Here is a 26,679-nt window from a genome sequence, read left to right on the forward strand (position 1 = left end):
CCAAGGTGGTATTGTAGGCAACTGTTTGACTTATGTTGATCTTGTCCAGGTTAAATTCAGCTGCTTCCTGTCAACCCAAGGTTCTTCAATTCTCTTTTGTCTTTTTCCCAGCATGAAAAATATTTTTTGTTGGATGATCTTGACCATGTCCTTGTAAAGCCCCTTCGTGGTTTACCTGCTACTGCAGCTTCATAGATCACAGCATCACACGCATGTTTGAGGCAAATAAACACAAAAACAAAACAAATGGAAAAAATTGACGTTGACACATTGTATTCAGAATCGTAAAAAATATTTTATAATCACCCCACAAACCATAAAATACTGTTGACAGACATTATAAAAATCATTTTTTGCTTTATTTTAATGTGAATAAAAGCAGAATAATTAGATAATCATTTTATACCTGCACTGAAGTGGAAAATAGTAAGGGGCAAATGAAATTCTCATTGTCCTTCAGAAAATTCAAGCTGTTTGGTTTCAGGTCATTTACATATTTCATTAAGTTGAAGTGCCCCTGATTTTCTTCGAGATGCTTTTTATAAGATGATTTTTCCCGCTTCTTGTTCCATATCTGGAGTTTGACAGTAAATCTAGAAGTCAACACCAGGCCTTTGATGTCCTGATGGATCATCACAGTAACAGTTGACATGTTTTATTGCAGAGCAAAGACAGCTTTTAAGAGGAAGAACCACTCTGTGAATTCTGTAAACAGTGACACAGGATAATGTGAGGCCATCCATCTGAAAGTTCAAAGTTGAATTAGAACTGGACTTTTCAACAGTACCAATGATCCTTAGTACGACAAATCCACCAAAGGAGGACTCAAAAAAAGAAAGGAATGAGAACCAGATTCCTTTCATTCCTGGAGCATCAGATAACAGTGTTTTGGCATTGCTGCTTGCATGTTTCAGGTATGCACAAGGTGTCCTTTGGTGCTGTCATGCCTAAACCAAACAATTCTCAGGGCCTAAACCTACCTAGTGAATGGCAAAAAAGGAGGTCAGTAGGTGAGAAAAGAGAGTCCAAGTGCAAATCAAGAAGGTCCAATCAGCTCCAATCAGGTCCACAGCTCCCCGGCTGCAGGGTTGATATGTACGGTGAGTTTGTGGCACCCTGGATAATAAGGCCTTATTCAAAGCACAGATCTAAGTAAAGATAATTTTTCCTTTTTTTTTTTTTGAAAAGTGGATGAAAGATTTTAGCAGGTTAGCATCAGAGACTGGTGGACAATCATGCAAAACGCCAAAAAGTAATTTCTACTAAAGAAGAAGTGACTTCTGATACCAGAGGTGTAGTTATTCTTTTCTATAGAATAATTTCACTTAAAACGATAATAGTTTTGATGATGATCAGAAAGTCAGGTTTCCCTCTTCTTGATCAAATATACCACCGTCTCCTGAAGGCATCGTTTCAACTTTTGTTTGTCTCCATATTTTCATTGCATGTACTTACAAACTTTTCCGGCGTGACTGTATATAATAACACTTGTGTTAAGGTGTAGTATCATGTGACATGTGCAAACAAAGAGATGAGGCAGTTAAAGAAAGAAGATAAATCCAGACTTTGACAGTTTATTTGGTTTTCATGTTCATCACAACTCCTCCGTTCACATGTAGTTATTAACATTTATTAACATTGTAGTTATTCTTGGAACATTTCCCAATATTTTAACACAAGGAGTAAAAATATGTGTGCACGGAGTTAGAAAGCATTTGAAAACAAAAAACAACAACTGATTTTTTATTCTCAAAAACCCAGAAATGCACCAATTTATTCAACAAAATTATTTTCACCCAACATTAATGCTTATATTAGATATTTTATATGCATTTATTATATTTCTACACATTTAGTGATTTTACCTTTAATATAAATACATTTTAAAATATGGTGGAAAATGTTTTGTGAAGTATATATTCCCTTTACCAAACCCCATCTTGTTAAATCAGTACCACAGCTACCACTGCAACATAACCCTGGCCCCAACAATTTCATTTCAAATCATCAGAAATGATAATAATAATAATAAAAAACATTTCACCACACGCAGAAATTGCTTAATAAGATCACAAGGTTACATATGGTCAAGTACAAAGAAAGAGTAAGTATTTCTAGAAGAAATCACAGTAGCAGACAGATCCCTTTACTGCACACTTTCCCCAGTAACTCCAGGCAGCACTGTAAATAATTACTGTTTAGTCACATCTTACCATAAAATATAAGCTTTTACACACAGATCTGTGCTGCAGACCAGCCTGCTGGTCTGGAAATAAAAGGAAAATAGACTATATGGTTACCACATCACACATTTCATACATACATACACACAACAATGACAAACATGGACTGTTAATGGAAAATATGGCGATAAAGGTAGGTGCATAATTATTAAATAGTACAGGTTAAAGTTGGGGATCACTTAGAAAAGTGCTTCAAAAAATTAATGTATCATACATACATGTATCTATGACAGACTGTTACCTAATGCAACAGTGTGTACTACTCCCTTCATTAATGAACCCAGTCTGACTGTTATGGTTACCGTCTAATGAAGCTGCAATCTGAACACCTTATGGACTTTGTCAGTTGTGAACCTCTTTCTTTTCTGGTGACAGCCAGTTACTGTGTTCTGTGGAGGGAGTAGTACGCATGGCTGCATGAAAATGTCTGCCTGTAGCTCTGCCTGTCCCATTATTGAAAATAAACACAAAAACAAAAACAGTTTTTGCCAGATTAAGTGAACATTTCAGGTTATTATCTAAAAAAATCTAAGTTCCTAGCTCAAACATCTGAGAAAAGAACTTATTCTTTCAGTGGCAGAAACAAGCTTCCATATTCTACAAATTATGAAAGCTGTGGATAACATACAGAGCCTAACGACTTTATATAATGATTAGCAGGCTTTTTAATATGATAAACTTCCAATGGTTAACACAATATCAGAGGATTTATAATTAACAGTTTCATTAATCACATTTTATTTAAAATAGTTAACATGAATTTAATGTTATATTAAATAAAAAAAGAAAACTACTTTATTTTCAGCAAAGAAGGACTTTTCTAAGCAATCCTAAACTTTTGAGGAGTAGTGAACCTAACAAAACTCTAGATGTCCCAAGTATCCAGTACTTGCTTACAACTTACTTATACTTTTGCATGACTTGATGCACCAGAAGCTTAAAAAAACTGTCTATTATACAGTACATCCTTTCATATCAGTCAGAGATGCATGGCCGGCATGCACATCTTGCAGCATGAACATAATCACAAATGCACAAATGAGTCCCGTGGGGGGGTGAAGATCTATTGTATACTGTCAGTACTCGCACAACAGAGGCTTTGTGCTGCTGCAGCTGTGGGACTGACCTCACTACAGCCAACACCAGCCCACAGTATCACTGCTAGCTCAACACGCTAAGTCTGCACAAGCCTTGCAAAAGCAATGAGGAAAAAGGAGTTTTATTTTCCTTGTTGCAGCACATGCACAAAACCTAAACTGCCCAAAGCTACAAAATGCAGAGTTCTGACTGAAGTTAATCTTTTTGGTAAAAACACTGCTTTGTTTGTCAGTGTGGAGCCAGAACGATGGCAGGCTATGAGCAAGTAAAACGACATTGATTGTGGTTCCAAAGGTGAATGAGCACCTAAATGGATGGATGCAAAAATAGGCAATGCTAATATTGTGCTTATAGTCATTTTGCCTGCTAACGTCAATTTCTTAGCTTGTTGTGATGTCACTTGTTGTTAAAAAGGGTTTATTTCTTACTTTCTGTTAAATATATAATATTATAACGTTACATATTTTACAAAAATGAGGTAAACACTGATAAGAGTAGTTCCTGTGAGCAAAAAACATTCTGCTCTCATGATGTGCTGATGTCAGTTTTGCATGAAATAGACAATACAGCTCAGAAACCCTGATTTGCTCCTCTGCAGGCTTCCAGAAGCTGACCAGTCATTGGAAAGTTGGCTTATAACAAGAGGGTTCTTATAAAGAGACAGGTGCTTAAACTATTTCTCTTAGAGAGTGGATGAACTGAGGGGCTAGTACCATTAAAAGTGTGGAGCAGTGGAGCAGAGCAGGCCCTCAATATAGATCTCCTGCCTTAAAATGCACACATTCTGGATTCAGCCTATTTGTGTGTACTTAATATCAGAGAAAGGCCAACGTTGGAAATAAAATGTGGCTGAGAAAGGAAGTAAAGCCCCCACAAAACCTCACATTTATGACAGGTTTATGAGATCATTGGAATTTAAAAAGTTAATAAGTACTTAGTAAGTGCAGAGGATGGATGGTTACATATGGCCAGCCATATGAACAAAGGCTCTGCGGGCATTAAGCCAACAGAGATGAAATAAGATATTTAAAAACAGAAGATTTCATGTTGTTTTGGACAACTGTGCCACCTCTGTTTCCTTTTAGTGGTTTCTAATTCGCCTCGGAGAGTTCACATGTGCAAAACAGTGTAAATAAGTAAAAACACAGTGATCAAATAACATTAAAATAACATAAAAGGATAAAAGCTTTAGTTTCAGTTCCAGGCTGATTTTTGCTCAGCCTGAACGAAGAGCGTCTCTCTGGGACTTTTGGGTCCTCATCAAATCCAAAGGCAGAAATATTGACGAGATAGCGTCATAACAGGGGTGAAAGTGATGCTTCAGCTCCTGTTTACTGCCCCTACATGTTGTTCATGACTTCCTTCAAATTTACTCTACCAAATCTATCCAGGGATAAGTTAGCATTGATTTCTTCTCACACAGAAATGAAATGGGATGTATTGAAAGCACTGAAGGGACAAAAACGTAAGGGGTGTAAAATTCAGAGGAAAAACCTGCAGGACAAGCGCTCGGGGAGCGTTTCCATCAAAACAAACGTGTAGATCGATTTGCTTTTATATTAATATGTGATGCTGTTGGTGAATTTTTCAAACTTAACCTTGAAAAATGAAGCAAAATGTATCCTTGACTAAAGATCACCATTCGTGTTTCTCTTTAAATCTGTCAGAAGTTTGTTAATTTTTTCCCCGTTTATCCTATTACATTTGACAAGATTGCTCTAGTTTTTGCCTGCTTTTTCTCCAAAATTTCCCAGATTAATTCTTGTAAATTGGACAGTTTGTTGTTAATCTATCCTTCTTTTTCTTTCTCAAATTTGCCATTTTTGTCCTGTAAATTTTTCAGTTTGGTCTCATACATTTGTCACTTTTTACCTCTGAATTTTACCCCTGACAAACCTCACGCAGCCTCATACTTTTTCCACATCTCCAATAGCCCTAATACGGCCTTGCAAGTATGACACTTTATCTGAAAGTTGAAAATATATCTATTTAGCATGTGGCTAAAATGCAACCTAACACTAAACCATAAATCTGTCCACTGGTTAAAGGGAAGCTTTCACAGTCTGACATCTTCTGTCCTGTATTTTCTCAGAAACTCTAAAGTCCCAACCAGCTGACAGAAGCACCCTTGTTTCAGTGTCGCACTACAGTTCCCAGAATGCAGTGGTTCCTAAGGTGTTGTTCAAGTAATGTGTGCACGAAGTCCTGGTCAGAGGTTGACTGGGTGTGCTTCTCACTGGTACCAGTGTTCAGTGACTGATTATGTGACAGAGTCAGCAACTTTTATAGACGTCCTCGGGGACTCGTCTGAAACACACCCAGTGTAGCGAAAAGAAGAAAAGCCGAACAACAGAGTGAAAAACTGAAAAAGTCCTGAAGTCACAGAAGGGAAAAATAAAAACTAACCTGAACACACAAATTAGTAATTGATGCTCCCAGCTTAGTGAAGAAAACATAAACAGGTTTTCTCAAATGTCAGCATCACTGATTAATATTTAACAGGTGAATTCTGTCTGAATGTAAGTGGCTCACTTTGAGATTTTCCATGGCCTCGTATATGTTAGGTCTCCCTTGCTGCTGCACTGCACTCATGGACGGATTATGAGAAAACGCGCCTCTGAGCACAAGCCTGACGTAGGAATCAGGATACGTCTTTGTGTCTCTCAGGCTGTTTTATGTAACTGTGCAGCTGATTAAAGCCGTTTCAGACCCTTTAGCGTTGTTATAAATTTTTGAATTTTTGCTTAGTATGGTCATTTTATTCCTCTTTATGTTTTATTTCAAATCTCTTTGGGGTTGCTTGGATTTCATTTCATGTTTTACGTTCGACATTTGGAAGCTGTTTTCTGGATCTGCTTTTAGTTATTTTATATCTGCCTCACTGCCAGTTTTGTTACAGTTTGACTGCTGGGTTTACAGGTTAAATTCTAGATTTAGACCCTTAACCTAGTTTCTTTGAGAGCATGAATTACTGATTTCTGTGCATGCTTCCCCCTGGTACTCATCAGGCTCTTCAACATCACATTTAAACCTGATCAACACTTCCTGCAGAAAATGCAAAATAGAGGCTTCCGCCGCTAAAAGACAGGCTACTCCACGAGGAAGAGTTTTACTTTAAAACAGAGGGCACAGTCTAACCAAAAGAGCTGTAACATAACGCGACACACAGAAGCAGGCTGGAGCAGTTTTAAAAGTGCTTAAAACCAGTAAAATTAGAAATGATGACCTTTGTTAGAGGTTAAAAACAGGTTAAAATCAGTCTACTGTCTGAGAAAACACTGTACCCGTGTGTTACACCCGTCCCGCCACCTGATTAAAAACACTAGAAGGCTCAACATCTGCACCACGGTGATCACACATGAAGTTTTGTGCACATGTTTGCACGCACAGAGACAATCGGACGTCAGAGAGACGGCAATGAGGCGAGAGGAGCGTGGGTATCAGTGAGTCTCGATGACCACCGGCTCAAAGATGCCAGGAGTTACTCTGGGAAAAGAACAGAAACAGGTGAGTTTTTATGAAAGATGATCGTCGAGAGAAAGATACGGCGAGTGAGATGATACCTGTTGGCGAGATGCGTCCCGCTGAGGGCTGTGGTCCCGTCTTTGCTGATAAACAGTCTCAAGTTGCTGTCTGAAAAAAATGAGCCCAGAGATGTTACTGCGGTGACGCTCACATGTTGTCCCAAAACCACAGACTGCATATAAAAGATGGACATACAGTAGCCCATTATTTTGCTACAGGGACCATCGTGTCTGTGTGGAGCTCAGACGTGTTATAACTTAAATTTTGAGCTTTTTTAAATTCCTTTTAGTCAAACCTGGTTTCCAGAGTGAGTTTTCTTGTTTCAGTTTAGTTTTACTCAATCTGTTGGGTTTAGTTTGCATGTTTTTATTAAAATGAAGGTGGAAACTTCATTTTAATAAAACAAGGCTTAAAAAGTTCCAAAACGATAATACAGTAAAACTCATCCCCGTATCAGCAAATATTTCCACACCTTTGCCCACAATGACACAATGACTAAAGTTAAAGGGTTTTTTCCAAAACAATACTCTACTTTTTTTCTACTTTTAACGGTTTTTTTTACAAGTTTTGATTCATGTGAACGGGTATTTAGATGTCGTAGCTGTGTACAGTCACCAGGGGGCGATATCCTAGAGTGTGGAACGTCCAGTAATGAGTACTCAAGAAGACTGAGGTCACAATACACAAAGAATTTATTTGTTGTGAAGTGAAACTGAGCCCACACATACCATCACCGCCATCAGTCCTCGTGCTGCTGGTCCCTCAACACTGATTTCTGAGTTAAATCTGATTGGCCACTCGTTAGTCTTCAAAAAAACATCCGTTTATGTTAAACTGGGTTCAAAACTGGAATTATTTCCACTTTCTTTATAAGAGGATAAAGTCTGTTTTCACACCTGCGCTGTTTAGTCAGTTTAAATCAAACTCTGGGTCTTTTCCACCCTTAGCGTGGCTCACTTGTGCAGGTGAACCAACTCCTCCAAACCCTTTGGAGGAGCAAGCCTTGAGCTAGTTCCAAACTTTGGTGTTTCTCGTACGATGAGAGGTTAACCCAACTTTGCTCTGACTCAACTACAGGTGTACACTGTAACAATGGAAAGTGTAAAAGTCTCAGACACTTCTTAACCAAAATCATCCTGTGAGCTTTGCAGCAGACAGATTAATTGTCCTCCTGGACGTTCATGAGGACATCAAATTATAAAATGAGCATCATATTGAAGCCAGTTCAACCTGATTCTCATCAGGACTTCATCGGGAAAGTGATGAGTTCTGTGCTATCTGACATCTTTATGCTGCTGCAGGAGCCGCCCTCTGGTGGCCAACAGGAGGATTTAATGCAAGTTTGACACGTTTCAGAGCCAGAAGCTGATACTGCCTTTGATATTTGTCCTGTGGCTGAAACTAAGTCCAGATAATCGGGACTCTGGCCGACCTTCGTTGTTGCTGCTGTCAAAGTCCTGGCTCTTTACGATCGTGTCCACGATAGCGTCTGCATCGATGCGGGTGTCGTCCACACAGCTGGGCTGCTTCTCCACGGGTTCCTTCTTCCTCCTGTTTGTTGGACCGAACACAAACCAGAGAAAAAGTCACGTCTGAAACACAAACACAGCTTCACAGTGAAGCGCTGACAAATTCATTCTGGAGCTCTGTGGGTTGTAATTCTTCTGTAGTGACACCTGCCCCACCTGTCGTTTCACCTTCATGAATCATCTACTGATATCTTACTAATAAAAAAATAAAATCAACATATTAATATTTTTAATCAGTGGGGAGGGGAAAGGGTTTGGCTGCTAGGAGTTGGTTGGTTCCTTGTTAACCTTTTAACTGATATATGCAAATGTGTGCAAGCAAGATGAAGCAGAAAACGGCAGGTCTCCGAGTAGCAGATGTATCGGCGTGTGTGAATTCCAGCCAAATGCTTCACACTCTTCCAGAGAATCTCAGGCATGTAGGTTCACACATGCCTGAGAACCATCTCCGGCCTTTTATCGACGCCATGGAGTCCTGACATGCCTCGCCATGACATCAGCGAGGCTGAGAACATGCAGCGGCAGGTGGGTTTCCTCTGAGGTGCAGCTGTGTGTGAGTCTATCTACCTGGAGGATCTGTTGGACAAGATGGCCACAGCAGAGGGAGGAGGAGGTCTCTCTGGCTTGGTGGGGGTCGCTTGGCGGTGCGGCTCAGTGGGGGTGGAGGGAAGCGGCTGAGAGGGGTGGCCGAGCCCGCAGGAGGTGCCGCTGCTGGAGGAGGTGTTCCTGTGGTGGCTGAGATCGTTCAGGCTGGAGCAGCGAGAGTGACCGGTGCTGTAACCTGAGGAAAGGAAAGGAAAGGAAAGGAAGTGGAAAGGAAAGGAAAGGAAAGGAAGATTGATAGGAAGAGAAGAAAGAGGAAAGGAATGGGAAGCGGAAAGGAATAAAAATGAGAGGAAGGGGATGAGGAGAGGAACAAAAAAATAAGTAAAGTGAACAGGGTGGATGAGATAGAAAGGATAGAATGGAAACAGATGTTTATTTGTGTTTATTTCCTTCATGTTTTGCACGTTTGCACGAGGAAGTTAAAGCTCTCTGACCTGATATCTTGCTGTGCTGGCTGGCGTAGCTGGAGCTGCGAAAATGACCGATCTGAAAGACTTCGTCCGGACTGGAGACACTCCCTCCCTCCTCGGGCAGCCCTGCACACACAAACATAGCTCCGGCATTAACACCTCGAACCGTGAAAACATCCTTAGGATCCCTAAAAATACGCTACATTAATCAAGGTACATCTACACCAACGACTTACCTGAGCTGCGCACTGATGACTGTCGGGGTTTGAAGGACCGAGGTCCCTCCACGATGCCCCCTGGTGGCTGCAAAGTGGCGTCAGTGCTCTCCCCCTTACAGTCCAGCTGCAGGTTGGGGTCCTCATCCCCGATGGAAATGGATTTGGCCGTACTGGGAGGCCTGGAAATATAATTTATGTGTTACAAAGAAAGCTTTAATTGTTACATGTGTTGCTCAGACAAATTGAAGGAGCTCACGTTTTAAAGCAGGGATCCCCCGACAGAAGGGTCATCCCAATTGTTACCTATAAAAAAAAAAAAAACAGATGCGTTACTAGACCTGAGCACTAATCAGGTCAGTGTGTGTGTGTGTGTGTGTGTTTTCCTGCCTTGAGAATAGAGTTGTCTTGCCGAGTGTTTTTGGTGTCATAGCCCTCCAGGATGCAGCAGCGGACAGTCGAGCCTGAACCAGCAAACTCGGAAATGTTGAGATCAGCAAAACCCAGCTGGAGACAGACAGACAGACAGACAGACGTCAGAAAGCAACAGAAAATGAAAAAGCCATGTTGTAACGACCACGGTCTCCATCAGGTGTGGCTCATGGGCTTTTAATTTGTTCCCCTCACAGATCTGAAGCAGCAGGACTTCTTCTTCTTCTACCACTTGGTTAAAAATATTTGTTTTTGTCTGCCGCTGACAATCCATGCCCTCATGTAAGGAAGTCAATGAAGGAAAATAGGAGAGAGTGACTTAATGTGCAAGTCAATGACCTCCTTTAACCTCCTCACTCACTGTTTTCTGCCCACTCAGCTCTACTTCCTACTGGATGGGCCACAGCTCGTGGTGGATTGCATGTGTGTGAGTTTACACAAACAGCAAAAGTGCTGCTGCACATTCTAATTTCTGCTTGGACTGAATCTGAAAATATCATCAATATTTGTCCCAGACCAAATAAATAGTTGTTCCTTCACTCAGCCTACAAGCATGCTTTTATCTGATTGGTCTGTCTTTCCCACAGTTTGTCACAGGAAACAAACAAAAAGAGGCACAAAAGCCCAAAACTACAAAGAGGTTTCAATCAGTAAAGGAGGAACTGAATAATTACAAAGAAGAGCAAAACAAAAATATGTAAAACAACTATGAGGTGCAAAAAAACTGGATGCAAACCAACAGTAATCAAATAAAAACCAATGCTTGTCGTTTAAGAGGTGCATGAAGCTACAGAGATGCACAAAACAACCCTAAAGATGCACAACAACATCCAAAAAGTAATTAAAAGACTTAAAAGTACATAACAAAAATGAAAGAGGCATAAAACAACCCAAAGGAAACACTAAACCTTTCAGAGCCACTAAATGAACCCAAAGGTACACAAAGGAACCTTAAGGAGGCACAAAACATAGACGCACAAGCTACCCCAAATAGACCATTAAACCACCAAAGAGGCAAACAATGACCCCAAAGAGACACCAAACAACCCAAAAGAAGTACAAGAAAACCTCAAATGTGCATAAAACCACCTCAAGGAGACAGAAAACCATCCAAAACAACACCAAATAACCTCAAAGCTGCCAAAACACTTCAAAGTGTAACTGAATCAAAACCAAAACTGCACGAAAGAATCAAATAAAGGCAAGAAATAATGGCGAAGAGCCATAAAACAACCCCAGGGAAACATTAAACCATGTAAAGAGGGAGTAAAGGACCCCAAACAGATAAACACACATATTACTCAGCATAGAGGGAGCCCTGCAGTCAACATGCGGATATAAAATGGCTCTGCAGTGAGGTGACAATATTCCCGTCATTCATCGCAGCTGCTGTAGCTCAAACAGCTGACTGTAACCTACATGAGCAGACAGTAAACACAGTGTTTTACTGGCTATTGCTTATAGTCATCACCCTATGACTGTCCCGTCACATGTCTCTGTGAGATGAAGACTTTACTGTGTTTAATGCACTGTAAATCTGTGCACTATAACGTTTATGAGTCCAACAGTTCATCCAACAGTTTTAGGACATAAACAGGTTATAAACTCACCTTTGAGAAGGCCTTTCCTCCTTTGAGCTCCTGTAGAGACACAGAAACACAGAAACACTGGTGATTCACCCTGCTGACCACTCATAACGCGTCACATGGTTCCAGTATGGAGCTGAAAGTGGGACAGGTGCAGGCGTCACCTTTGAATTAAGGAGGATACTGCTCGCCTGAAAAGCTTGATGAAGCAGTTCATTAAAAAATTTAGCGTCAGCTAAATGTTCCCACAGAGCTAATTTTCTGCAATAATCTAAAAACAATTGTTTGGCCTTGTGTTGAGGTAATCAGGCACTCTATGTCCCAGAAGAGCATGGGAGTTGTAGTTTACCTTGCGTACAGACACTCTGCAGATGCAGGGGTCCAACACTCCACTGATCGGATTGGCGCTCATCTTGCACACAAAGGAGAACTTCTTCCTCCATCGGACGGAGTTCTGCTGCACCTCCTCCCTGCAAACACACACACAGATGTACCTGCTGTAGTTAGACTGTCACACAGTTTACAGTGTAAACAGGAGTAAAGAGTAAATCCTGGAATTTATACTATAAATGTTTGCACCTTTACCTCAATTCACCCCCCCCCCCCCCTACAAGCCAAACTGCAGAGAATTAAGGCTTTAATCGGACTTCTTAATATACACATAGTTGTGCTTCACTTCACCTGCTTGGACTTTGTTTATGGCCCATGTATCAGCCAGCCCTGTTTTTGGGTCCTCGCTTTACCACACATCTATTAAAAAGCAGCTCAAATATTATCATCTTTATGATTTTATCTTTGGAGACCTTCATTTGAATAGATAGATAAAATCAAAGTGTTAGAGACTGTGGGAAACACAGCAAACCTGTGGCAGTGGCATGTATTGCTGTGCCTTCCTGGAGGAGCTGGACTACCTGTGAAACCTCTGTAGAGTCCAGGTATCGCCTCGTGCTACCAGCAGTGACACTGATGCTCACTGAATGCAAAACGAGTGAAAAACAGCCAGAAAAGATGAGGAGGGAAAAAGCATCAGTGGCCCCCACATGTAAAACCATTCCACCCTCCAAATCGATATCCCAGAGGTTTAACTGATGTGATGCTTTACTCTGATTAAAAAGCATTCCAGCATTATTCGGTTTGTCCGACAGAATAATGTAACCCCAGCCTTCATCATGCAGGGGAAAACAAACAAGGCTGCAGCGGATTTATTGGCCCATTAGCACAAAGTGAACTGTGGGTATTGTAACAGCTGGGGAAATATGCTGGAGGCTGAGCATGTGAAAGAGCAAATGTGTTTATATTAGAAGTGTTATTATCTTCAGGATCAATAGGACGACACGGACTGTTTTCTCTGGCTGTTTTTCTAGAGAACGTCCTCGAGACCGAGCAGCTGATGGCCCAGATGATCTCATCCCGGGACGTGGCACGTCAGACTCTGCTGAGGGGGTTTCCACTTGCTCTGATTGGAAACAGATTTGGTGTTTATCTGCATATTGTTTTTATTTCTTGCCCTCACGCTTTCCAGTCGAACAGCACTATAGGTGTCGTAAATAACTTAAAATATAAGCCAAAGCAAAGGGGCGAAAACAGGGTTGGACAAACTGTACAAACTCTGATGCAACACAAAGAAATCCTGTAAGAAAAGACAGTCTTCGATATCTGTGCTGCAGGGTTTGGTGAGTGCATGACATAGGGTTTAGTGATATGATTCTCACATGGATAACCTGGAAGGGCCACCATTGATCTGGTTAATTAACAGTGCAAATATGTACATTTTACAGCTTGGAGACCTTTACATGGTTTCCAAAAATTAGGCCTAAGGGGACACATTATTGTAGAATGAACCTGCTGGGACAGAAATGCACTTTTCCTGCAGCTGCATGTCTGAGAGTCTACAAAAACAAAGCCCACCTCTATTTTTTGTGTTTAACTACAGTAGTTTAGCTTTGCACCTGTGAAGTGAAGCCACAGCTGCCCACACTGCCCCTCCTGTGCAGACACGCTGTCAACCTACAAAGAGGAAGAATCTGCAGCAGTGTAAACTAACACTAAAGCAGTCAATGAATTGAGCTCACTTTTCTGCACGCAGTCCATCCGTCTGCATGCCGGGCTTGTCTCAACCTGAAAGTTAAATTCTGCTGTTATCTCTCCCTGCATCGCTCATGTCAAAGGAAACGCCGCATGATTTGTCCACTTACACAACATACACATATGCAGACTCAGCCGGCTGCACTGCTGAGAACAGATAGTCCTGTAATTTTGCCCTTTGGAACATGCAAACCATGCAGCTCCAGCCGATCCTTCCCTACATTTTATGTACACCAACACACATCTCTAACATATCTGAATTGCAGCTCTCTGAGTTGTTTCCAAGATGGACATAGCCACCACAAATGTAACCTTTTAGCCACAATACAGAAGTGGCCATATTTGGAGGGGGTGGAGTTATCAGCTAGCTAGCCTGGTTAGTATGGAAATGCACAAGGTTTACCAGAAGGTGCAAACCACTGGTTACACTCAAGAACAGGACAATCAGATCAGACTCTGGTGGAAAAAATCTAAACGAGTCATAATGGATCTGGAAAATATATATTTTTATTTTATTATATTGATGAAACCAAGATTAACTTGAAAAGTTTGGAAAAGGAGAAAAACACGATTATGATCTGAAGTACACCACATCATCTGTCAAACATGGTGGAGGGAGCGTTATGCCAGTGGACCCATGTCACTGGTTTTACTGATGAAGCAGCAGGATGAATTAATACTAAGACTCTGCAAAACTCTCCACATAGAGCTTCACAGTGCAAACAAGAGCATAGGTACACCCGAAAGGCAAGTGCTATAACTGAATTGGAGATTATGTATCGGAATTTCAGGAGCGGGACCACGCCTCCAAACGCGCTCATTGGTGTCATCTATATAGGTTCCCCCAGTTCCGCAAACTGTTCATTCTCGTTTATGTGCCCCGCCCTCCCTCCCTCCTTGTTCTCAATTCTTTAACTTCTTCACTCCTATTTAGTACATGAGGATCTGTCAGGCCCGGGAGCCGTCGCCAGTCCCCTTCGAGGCCTTCCCCAAACCACAGCTCTATTCATGTCCAAGCATTCACCTTTACCTACTAAAACACTGTCAAACCTAAAATGAGGACGTGGGCCCAGCTAGTGAAATTGTTTTTTATGGTCATCTTTGACCTTGGGCGCTAACAATGAAAGTCCGTGTCAAGCCAACCAAAGTACTCATGTTGAGTTTTTACTGATTTATTGACATATTTGATGTGACCTTGACCCAGTTTTTGAGCTGTTATTGGTATCTACCATCACACAAAATTGGAAAATCATATCATGAAAACTGTGCAGGCTAGACTGCTAACAAACACACAAACTGCAAAAGCAACTCTAGAGATTCTCAATGCACAGACAAGGAACAAGCCAGTCGCCTGATCTCAGTCTAACAGAGCAGTTTTCAGTTATTATATGCAAAACTACAGAGAGACACAAACAAGCAGCAACGGAAGGTGGCCACAATAAAGGCCTGGCAGAGCATCTGGTGAGGAAACACAGCATTTCATGACATGCATGGGTTCCACACTAATTTTGATCCTCTGTCAGTTAATACTTGTGTTGAACCCTTAGAAATAAAGGTTTGCACTTCAATCACATCTTGATTGTTTGGTTCAAAAAATAATCTAACTGCACTGACTTGCATCAAAATCCTTGTACCCTTTAGATTTTTAAGTCTTAGAATCAGTTTGTTGGCCTTTAGCGCTAACAGAGGGAGCTGGAAACAGTCTTATCTTTTTAAGTTGTGTTATTGTTCAGATATTGGTAATGATAAGAGTTTTATACATGAAAAAAATGTAGCTAAGAGACGCACAGTAGCATTTTATCTATTATTAAGGCCTGCTGAGGTTTAAAAATCCCTATACATCGACTACGTGTGATACAAAAGCTAAACTGTTTAAAACGTCACTCCAACTTTAGACAAACAGGAAATGAAAAACAGATAACACTGCATGCTGGGACATGTCATTACTAATTTCTTTGGTATTTTATGCCGTTTCTGTCCTCTATTTTCTTGCTAATAATTCTGAGTAACAGCCCCAGAGAGAAACACACACTGTGTTACATAACTTTTACTTTTTTGTTTGCTTTAATGCAATCCATGATAAGTACATGACTCAGTATCTGAGGCATTCTTTTCCCACGTTAGCTTTATCGCTGGAACTTTTCCTACTTCACTTATCTGAAGGGTGACCTGAAATGTGCAACTCATGAAACTCTCGGAGGCGGCCGGCTGCCTGACGGAGGCAGGAAACGGTCAGACTGGTTCTGCAGCTTCTATTCTTACAGCCCGTCCGCCCTCACAAATGCACCTTTGTACGACAGGTAGATACAAGCACAGGTCACATGGTCACTTTGTCACAACTATGGAGAGTGGAGCAACAAAATCTAAGTAAGTTCAGAAAATACAAACACTTAGAATGACACATTTCAGTGCATTATATCTGCATCCATGCAGCATCTGAATTCAAAACAAAATTGCGCTGCAGTCCTTTTGATGCTTTAAAGTCATCTTAAATCACACAGAGACTGGAAGCAATCAGTCAACATGTCTAAGTTTTAGCCATGTTTAAAAGGAAAGACGGTCCGTTAAGAGATTCTTCGGGGACCAGGCCACTCTCCACACCCTGCACAAAATTCATGATTACAGAGTCATTGACACATTTAAGGACAAATCTGCTCTGACACTTATCATATAAAAACAAATAAAGTATTTATGGTTCAAGTGAAAATACAAAAATACACTAAAATCTCTCTCACATCTTCAGTGCATTTGTCATGTCTGAATGAGAGGCCATGAGTAGGATTAATTGCATATCATTTTGTTTTTCTTGATTTTTGACATCAAATTTGTGACATTGTTTTGAGTTTCTATGTGTGTTCACTAGGTCTACCTCAAAAAAAAAAAGATTTGATGTCAGTGGTGAAATACACATGGATAAGTATATAAATCTAGATTTTACTCTAACTGTTGTGCTGCATGTAAATCATTTCTTTGTGTGGTTTTTACTATGAGACAGTTTCTGTGTACAATGAGGCAAATGAGGCATTACAGATAGCCTGGAAAGGCCTTGTCTCCACTGCAGCTTGTTTGGTTACAAACTGCAGGAAGTGCTGCTACAACTGTGTTTGGGTTCAAAACCTTTACTTAACCAGCTCTCCCTGATTACTCTCTGTCGTTGTTTTCTGGAGAAAGAATCTGAGGAATGAGGCTGAGTTACAAATGAGCGCAACAAACACACACACACACACACACACACACACACACACACACACAAACCCTGACCTTCTGCCCTGCCATAACTTTTTTTTAATCATTTAAAGACAGCGTGACAGGTTGTGTATGTGTGTGTTTGGGAGTGTGTTTGCATGACCTGGCAGAGTGTGATGTATAAGTTGTTATATAACAGCAGGCTGTGGTTAGCAGATGTATGTCGAGGGTGGTGGCAGCTTTAAGGTGGGATAGACTCAGGCGGTGATATATTGAGCTGCTCCCAAATGTGCAAGTCTGTACCTCAACTTTGTGTTAGGGAATGTAAAGCACAACAAAAAGGGTAGAGTAACAAAGTGAGCCGGTATTAACCTGTGGAGCCCATCCCAGCACTGAGGTAAACAATGGATGGGTCTCCCTTCCCTTTTTTTCTGTCACACATATGCTGTTCCACTGGTGGATGTTCATGTCATCCATCCATCCTATTCAGTAATCCCAGCTGGTATAGTTTAAGAGGCAGGGTAGACTTCAGCAGGTGACTAATCCATCAAAAGACTAACACAGAGAGAGAAACATTCAGAACCACCAGTTAACCTTACAAGCATGTGTTTGGACTGTGGGAGGCCAGAGTACCACTACCACAAACAGGCCGCTAACCAGTCAGTGGATTCAAACTATTGTGACACTGCTTCAGCATACTATCTATTTTCACGTTAATGAAGTTTTTAATTGTGAGTTCAGTGTACGTAAAAGTAATCCCTGTGAGCCAAAACCTCAGTTTTAGTCCGTTGGTCATGTATGATGTCACAGTGAGAGGGTACGTTGAGGTCTTTTTCACAGTAACAGGAGAGTAGAGTGTGAACTTGATGATGGATAGGGGCTGTTGTGGTGAAGAGAGAGCTCAGTATAAAAGCAAAGCTGCAGCTTTATCGGTCAATCAACATTCCTACCCTTACCCATGCATACGAGTTCTGGGTACTGACTTAAGGAATGACACAAGATACAAGAAACTCTTGTATACACAAAGTGTGGTAGGACTCTCACTTGGAGACAGAGTGAAGAGTTTAGTCATTAGAAAGGGCTTCAGAGCAAAGCCACTGCTTCTCCACATTGAAAGAAGCCAGTTGAGGTGATGCGGATGTGTTTTGAGGAGGAGGCCTTGGGGCAGTCCCAGGACTCACTGCAGAGATTATATTTGTCTGGCTTGGAAACAACTTGGTCTTCCTCTAAATTAGCTGGAGGAGGTAGCCAGAGTGAAGTTTGGGCTGCTGTTTGGCTCTGCTTAGGCTGCTATACCTGTGACCCGAATTCAGATAACTGGCAGGAAATGGTCAAGTAGCTGAAAAGATGGATGGATGGATAAAAATTGTCTTAAAGAGGGAGGAGCTAGAGAGCAGATTTTAGACAGCAGATGAACTGAGCGTCAGCCTAAGAACAAACATAGTCTTGTTATGAATTGTGAATCATGCATAGCTACTCTGACACATTCCATCACAAGAATATGGAGCTGGAAATTAGCGAGTTATCAACGTATTTTTTCCACGTGCAGGTTTCCATCATCATCATCCTGAAAGGGAAGTGCAAAAACCAAACAAAAAGTCTAGATGTTTCTTGGCTATTAAACTATATCCTTCCAAATACCAGCACGACCTCTCTAGCCTCATAATATGGGTTTGTAAGACAGGACCCTCTTGGAAGCCAATGTCAGCAGATCAAGGGAACAATGCAGGTGTGTCCTAAGGTGGGATGTAGACAGTAGTCTATGTCCCACCTTTTCTAGTAATCAAACTAGAAGCTTTTCTCCATAACAGCTATCATTATCTCCAAACAAACCAACCAACAGACAGTCAACCAGGAATATTCTGAGAACACTTACAGGAATAATAATTTTAAAGAAAAATCCCATGTGATGAACTTGATGCATGGTTTCAGCCATATTTCTGCTCTGAAAGTAATAAACCAACACATGAGTGTATTTACAGTGCTCTATAAAACATTAAACAAAGCCTCATCCAGGCCCGCAGTATTTCATACATTTTCACTGTTTAACAGGCCGTGCACAAGTGCGAGATTGGCACAGCCTGATTATACATCTTATGGTATCAGTGCAGTGATGCAGGGAGTACTCTGGGTTTTCTGAGAATCTAAAGAGACTTCCAGATCTTAAAACAGAAAAGAGGAACTGAAGAAACAATCTAAAGGCAGAGGTTTGTTAACCACATCCTTTAAAAACCATGTTAATTATAAAAGGTACCTGTTTTACAGCACACAACGCATATATCATCTACGAACAGCAGTCATGATAAATGACTAAGCTTGGCCCCAGAATGCTAAATTCCTTTTTCCAGTACTTTTTTTTTTTTTACCGTTGCATGTTTCCGTGTATGTCTCTATTTAAATAAACTTCCCAATTCCAGCCGTATTTGTAGGAACTTTAAAGTTTGTTGTATTCCAGCAGTTTGAAGCACACCTGACGCTGAGCATTCAAACAGAAAAACGACTATTTCTAGTGAAGCCAGACAGCAGACCAGACAGCTCACACTTCCCTTTTTTAAGGAGTACTTCTACTAGAAACCCTGCCTCCTGAGGTTTCCTCACAGCACTGTATGCTGGAGACCACAGGCTAAAAAGTAGCTGTGGGACAATAAATTCAAGATTTATTAATTAATTAAATTCATATCAAACTGAGCCTTAAAGAAGCTGATATGTTTTCATGTGTTTAAGAGAAGCGTTTTCTTGTTTACCTTTCTGCTAGTCCTTCTCTGTTTTGTCAGCATTTTGGTCTTCTTTACTTGGGTTGATCGTACTGTAATCCCATTCCAAGACAACCAACGACACAAGAACTTCCACTTGGTCACTTTTCTAGATAAACCATTTATCCTCATGTTTATATGCAAAAGGAAAGGCTCTAACCAGCAAGCACTCAGCTTAGCTAAAGACTGGAAACAGAAGAAAGTTTGTCTGTTCAACAGTCATGACTTTTTGGTAATTTTTTGGTCATTTTTATTTCAACATGTGAACAATATACAGGTACATTTAGAAATGAAAATAAGAGAGAGAAAAATACTATACAAAATACATTTTTAAAAAAACGTTCTGATTAATTTACATGTTGAAAGGGAGTGGGAACTTTTTGCCAAGTGACCTGAAAAGACCTGGAACTAATCCTGTCAATAGATGAATCCAACATGAAACACCTCACTTTACATTTATCTGTTTGTATAGATAAAGCAAACGAGACATGATAAAATAGTTATAACAAAAGGCAGCCAACACAGAAGTGGCAAAATCTGCAGTTCCTCTAATGTCCACTGGAGGCTTACTCCAAAAGTGAGTCAGTCCACATAGACTCCAAAGTTTAAATGTCCAAATTTACAGCAGAAATCAGCATGTTTGCATCCTGATATAAAATAAAATAGTTTAGCCTCTATAGATAATCTTCCCCTTTGATAAATCTGTGCTCGGGTGACAGAAACTTTATGGAAAGTTTACACATGCAGCTTGCTGAACCAAAGTAGCATTACCTGCTAATAGCTAATAACTACAGTAAACATCCTATTTCATCTCTATGGATGTCACAGAAACTTCAAACCTTAAGTCCACAAATCAGCAAATGCTGTTCTTATATACAGTCTGTGGTTATATTTACGAGCTTTCATGGTGCTTCTAGGTATAGCTATCCTTTTTTTAAGCATTTACCATGCTTTTGGCTTTCATGCTAAGGAAGTGCCTACCAGCTTTTAGGCAACAATTCAATTCAGTTCAATTCAATTTAGGTCTATTCACATAGCAGCAAATCTTAAAGATACTTTAGGGCATTTTAAATGAAATACAGTGTATTGGGAGTACCACTCCAGGTCAATGGTGTGGAGATATTTGGAGCCTGCTGCAGTGTAAAAAAAATGAATATGTGGTCAGGTGCATAACAGGCCTCAAAAAGATAAAGAGGTAAATTCACTCTCTTATCAGCAGTAGACAGCATGGCTGTTTTATCTCAGTGAAGCTGAAAGTGCCAAAAGATTTGGTGCCTTTGCAGATTGTAGGAAAAACAAATCTGTGAATATAAAGGTATGTCTCGGTGTTGGAGTATTAACCTTGTAGGCTACAGAGGAATGCCTGAACAACACTGAAGGACCCTGCTGATAAAATCAGCCACTTGCTGTGCTGTGGAGCTGGAGGTCTTCAATAAATCAGTTGTTTGTCGATTGTGCAACACTGGCTGAAGTCTCGGGTGACGCCTGTTTTCCATTGTTTAAAGTACAAGAGAGGAATTTCTTTAAATGTGAGCTTGACTTGGTTCTTGGCAGCTGATAAACAGCACAAACAGATAACCGTTTAATTTCCAGTCAAAGAACAAAGAACAAAGAGTAACTGATAATCACGCACAGTGCATCCCTAATGGCCTTCAAGTACAAGACGTCCCTGTATAATTGGTAAGGAGTTCAAAGAATCAATAACAGTGTAGGATTTTTAGCTTCTGAGCACAGAGGCACACCTCTGTGAGAGAGGATGCATTCAAAAACCAGCAAACACAGAAAGAAAGAAAAGTTATGCGAGCAAAAACATGCCTCACAAAAGGACAAAAGCACGGATCGGACTGGACTGATGCTCTCCCTCCTTCAAGTACACCTCCACAGGTATTTACTTGGTGAGCAATGAACTTGATATAATGCCAAAATACAAATACGCTCCACACATGTACAAATGTGCGATAAAATGGCCCATTCATGGCTACTCTGATTCATGATGAGTGGATTATGTGATTGTTGGACGGTGGTTGATATTACTCAGCCTATTCTTTGGAAATGAATGTGGGAGGCTTCCTTGAGCTCCTCGCACGCACCAGGTTGGCCTTCACCTGCTCAGGGTTAGGCTCAGATCCACGTCTACTACTTTTTATATGCAATTTTTACATATTTGTTACACCTAAAGGTTATCATGAAAAAACTTTAAGGTGAAAATGCATGCAAGAATCCCGTGGCAGGACTCCAAGAGCAGTCATTTTCTTCACCATTTTCTTTTAGTGGGCAGGTGTTAGGTGTACATTTAATGGCTTTACTGTCCTGTCCGGTGTCTACCTCATCTCACCAGGACAGGACCGAGTCACTCTATTACTCTAAATTGGTCAAGCAGTTAATAAGATCTCTCTCCTAGTCTAGTCAAATGCAAAATTATGTACAGGAATGTTGTTGTGCTGTCCTTTTAACAATTGGAATGAAATGAAACAAACAAAACACTCTCCACCACTGAGTGAAGAGTAAGAAACTCTTGACCTCTTTCTCTGGAGACTCTGACCTTTCCTCCTGAGCTTGCCGATAATGACACTGACCCCGGGGGCATCATGGTGTTTATGTCACTGACGAAGGCTGAGAGGTGATGGCTGTGAAAGGCCAGATAAGTAAGTTTCCCATGAAAAACACAATGATTCAAAGCTTACACGCTGGTATAAGTAAGTAGCGTAAAAGTCCGGCAATACAAGCTTGTGGATGCCAGTGAATTTGATTTCAAGAACAAAGACATTTCCATTTGTTTTGGCTGTTGAAAGGATTGATTGACATTCATTTCTTGACCTCTATTCTGCATGGAAACACCGGCAGCAGCCGTGCAGCTTTTGCCATCACATTATGACCAGTTTTGACGTCAGTGATAACATCGCTGATTCTGCCATGTTTGCAGGATACACATCAAGGGCCAGACCAATGCAGTCTATTGACATGCTTAAATTAACCCAAAGATAAGATATCCATGTTAATAATGCTACATACTTAGGCCACGTATGCTCCTTTGTTTACTGTTTGCAGTGTTTTGATTTTACTGACCTACATTAATGTGTTACTGATGCACAGTATATATGCATGACATTTATATGTGGTAGGATAAACAAGCCCTCCTTCTTTGGGCTTTTGGCAGCAGGAACAGAATATGTCAGATTATTATTGTTTATCTGACATGTTTTCCGTCACCTCATAGGCTGGGTCCTGATAGTGGTTTGATAAGGGCTACAGCGGGAAGATGTGCTATGAAAACCTCAAAAAAACTAACACTAGTGCACGCTTCATTGCAGGTTCTGATTATTTCATTCTGTAAGTTCAGAATAAATTGGTTTTTTGCCCATACATACAATCAGGGATTCAAAAGGAAAGTCTGACTTTTGAAACTACAGTCAAACAGTGCTTTAAAATAAAAGCCTCCAATCCAAATATTTGTATGAATATATTTGTACAATAACATTTCTGCCCTGTTGCTCTGTTGTTTGTCTTGCAGTCTTAATGCACCACCCATTTACATTCACAGGGAAGTTAGGTAACTGTCATACATGAATACCTGGAACTCAGAGTAACAGTTATTTGCATGCAGTAAACATGCTGACTCGGCGTTCTCTCAGTTCACTGCAGCACTGGCCTGCAGATTTTACAGATCACTTTAAAGGGTTTTTATCCACCTGGCCCAGATATCTGTCTGAACCTCTTGATGCTCACTCTCTGTTTCCAGGTCAAAGGTTCAAAGTCTCAGTGTTAAAGTCTTTCCTCTGTGTTTCTTTATGTCATTCTGTCCATCTCCCCCTCAACTCGGCGTATTTTTAGCATGTCACTGTTTTCTTCTGTCTTTTCCAGCTCTGCTATAAATCAAGACTGGATTAAACCTGTTCGTTTACTGCCCCTGACCTCTAATCTTTTTTTTCCACTTTCAGTATCCAATCAGAAGAGTTAGAAAATGATTCACCCTCATAGAGTTTTTATGAAGGGGGAAATTATCCACAGAGGCCAAATCAGTTTTTTATATCATGTTTATTTCTGCTGGACACTGTAACACAGGAGTCTACAGAGACTGTCTCACTTTTTCAGCCCCAGAGGCTGCATCTTGGATACAACCCATTGTGTATCCACTACAGTGTTTTATTTCATTTGTTTAACCCACACAGAGAAGCAGAATAATAAAGAAGGGGTGTGGTTTGATGGAGAGTTTTTGGCGGATTTAATTCCTGACCAAACCAGTTTGGATCATTTCAGGTCGCCAGGCTGTTGGACAGACAAGCTTTTCTGCTATCACCTGTTCACTATACAGTCTCACCTTTTATATGTAAACATGAGGTGAAATGTTCTACTCAACTATCTCAAATCTTTCAATAGCAACCTCAGCTGCTCAAAACTGATGTAAACCTGGAAGACCCACAAACTCCAACTCCTCTAATGCCCACCTGAGGCTGGCTCCAGCGGTTAATCAGTCCCCATACACTCCCATGTTAAAAGGTCCAAATTTACAGCAATTCAATTCAGTTTGATTTATATCGTGCCAAATCACAACAACAGCCACCACAAGATGCTTTATACTGTAAGGTAAAGACCCTACCTACAATAATACAGAGAAAACCCCAATAATCAAACAACTCCCTATGACAAAGCACATATTGACAGTGGGAAGGAAAAAATCCTATTTAACAGGAAGAAACCTCCGGCAGAACCAACCATCTGCTGTGACAGATGTTGGGGGCAGAAATTTAAAAAAAGTAAAGATTTCCAACTTAATAACAAATGTGCGGGAGGAGAATTTATTTACAGCCATCGTTTAAATATATAGTCTATGGGGGAGTGACTCATTTTTGGAACCTGAAGTGGCCGTTATAGGAATCCACTACACTGGCATCATTTTCCAGCCTCTGACGTTATCGCTCCTCAGTCCCCTTTGCCCAGGAGCCCTTCAGCAAACTAACAACACACCACTGCACCACCCCAGAGATGAGCCAAAAGGACCAAAGGGTGTGTTACTTCTGGGTAAATCCCAGTGTGAGTGTAGTGAAAGGTGGAGTTGGGAGACTTTCCAAGCACAGCCAAGGGTGAAGTAACACATGGCTGCCAGTTTAAGGTCTGTTAAGGCTCATCTGAGGTGGAAAACCCGGCAGAAACAGAGGCAGAGCGGAGACAGACTCGAAGAGGGATTACATTTACAGCAGTCAGTTCATGCAGTGCAGCTTTCAGTGGTTTACAACGAGGAAGGTGTCCTACATACCTGGACGATAAGATGGCAAAGTCCCCACCATCAACCAGGCGGATCTTACAGAAAAGCACTCCGTTCACAAAAGGCACCGCTGTCAGCTCCTCCAGAGTGAAGTGCACCTGAAACTTGAACTTCTTCTTCTTCATGAGGAAGGCCATGGTGCCCAGCTGCTGGAGGGTGCTCATGGTTGAAGATGAATGAACAACAACAAACACTCGGGCTTTAAAGAGGAGGAGGAACAACCTTCTTTGCTTTTAGGTTAATCATTTCTGAAACAGAAAGAGAAGAAGAAAGTCTCTCGCTTTCATTTACAGGTTTTTAGAACTGGAAATATCAAGTTTAATGATTTTTTTTTCCTTCTCCACAACACAAAAATATCCCTTAAATACAATTTAACGCACTCCTAACTGACGACTATGTGATTTTAAACACTTTCAGATGTGTGGACTTTTTATTTTTGTGCCTCTCTTAACATTATCAGACTCTCGCGGTGAAAAAAGCTGCCACGCAAACACCCACACCACTCCGCACACACACAAGCTTACCGCTCCGACGATCAGCTGCTCCACGTGCATGGTTAAAAAAATAAAAAGCCCACAACAGCACAGCTGGACACCGCTGCAGAGGACTGGGGTCTGGGTGGTTTCTTCCAACACACCAACTTTCCCCTCCTGCTGCTCACACTTCGACAGGCGGTGAGTCTGAGCGGCTCCCTGAACGCCTCACTGGGAAGTCAGGGACCGTCCGCAAAGTCTGGGCAGAGGCGCATGTGAAGAGGAGGAGGGGCCAAGAACTGCATTAAAAACAAACATGAAGAGGAAGACCACTGGAAGGGAATGGGGGCTCTTTTGAATTTTACTTATTTATTTTGAATGTTTAGAAAAATAGAAAAAATATAGTATAAAAGCACAGTCGGAATTCAGATTTTTTCCTCAAAATTATAGAAAGAAATTTCCAAAAGATCTCTAATCCTAAATAAAAGAATAAATCCTAAATCAAACCGTCTGAAAATTCTGTTAGATCTAATCGCTTTAACTGTGGACAGACCTGACTCTATAAACATGTAAAACACCAAAAAAAAAAAACCCACCCTGCAGTTCCTCTAATGTCCTACTTGAGTGAGTGAGTTGCTCCTCCGTAGACTCAAAGGTTAATATGTCTCGCATTACAGTAGGAATAAACATTTTTACAGCCTGATACACAAACTATCTCAGTCTGTAGGAACTTATGATCATAACATCTGTAGAGGGGTGAATTTATTGAAAACTCACCTGTTTAAATTACATCAGGGACAAAGCTTGCATTGTTAGGGGTGTCACATGCAACTGGTTCACAGCCCAACTCCCATTTTTTTGTATTTGTCATAAGTGTTATATTTAAAGGAAAATGTGTTTGTATTTTTAATAAACAGCTAGGTTTGATTTAGAAAAGTACATTTAGACATATAAAGATTTAAACCTTTATCAGACTTAACAAGTCGTTGACCAGATTTAACGCAGAAAACATCGTCCATCTGGCTATGTAATAAGCAAGGTTATTAAAACCAGATGTGAAAAAATATTTTGACTAAAATAAAAATAAAAACTACACTTTTGAAAAATGTAAACTAACTGATCTGAAATAAAATAGAGCTACAGAGGAAATACTGTTAGTTTTAGTACATCAGTAGTTTGATAAAAACTTCCCTGATGAGACATTGATAGACGTGTTTACTGAGATGCAAGACTGTGAGTCACTGCTTTAAAAACTGTTTTTATTGTAATACCTGT

General features: G+C 40.7%; 1 protein-coding gene across 1 annotated transcript; it reads right to left on the bottom strand.

Moving 5' to 3' along the window:
* Positions 1–1,560: 1,560 nt before the first annotated feature.
* Positions 1,561–25,657, bottom strand: eeig1b (estrogen-induced osteoclastogenesis regulator 1b). Its single transcript, XM_085278846.1, has 12 exons — positions 25,456–25,657; positions 24,923–25,179; positions 11,994–12,114; positions 11,669–11,698; positions 10,017–10,133; positions 9,886–9,932; positions 9,648–9,808; positions 9,436–9,537; positions 8,963–9,176; positions 8,299–8,417; positions 6,905–6,974; positions 1,561–6,827 (listed from the first exon to the last, which is right to left on the bottom strand). Exons 2-12 carry the CDS (start codon positions 25,093–25,095, stop codon positions 6,782–6,784), a joined length of 1,200 nt encoding a protein of 399 aa, XP_085134972.1. The 5' UTR covers positions 25,096–25,179; positions 25,456–25,657; the 3' UTR covers positions 1,561–6,781.
* Positions 25,658–26,679: the final 1,022 nt, after the last annotated feature.

Source organism: Mchenga conophoros, linkage group LG7 (assembly GCF_057382185.1).
Source record: "Mchenga conophoros isolate Kocher_MC1m ecotype Shallow Benthic linkage group LG7, M_conophoros_male_GT1.1, whole genome shotgun sequence".
NCBI classification, from domain to species: domain Eukaryota; kingdom Metazoa; phylum Chordata; class Actinopteri; order Cichliformes; family Cichlidae; genus Mchenga; species Mchenga conophoros.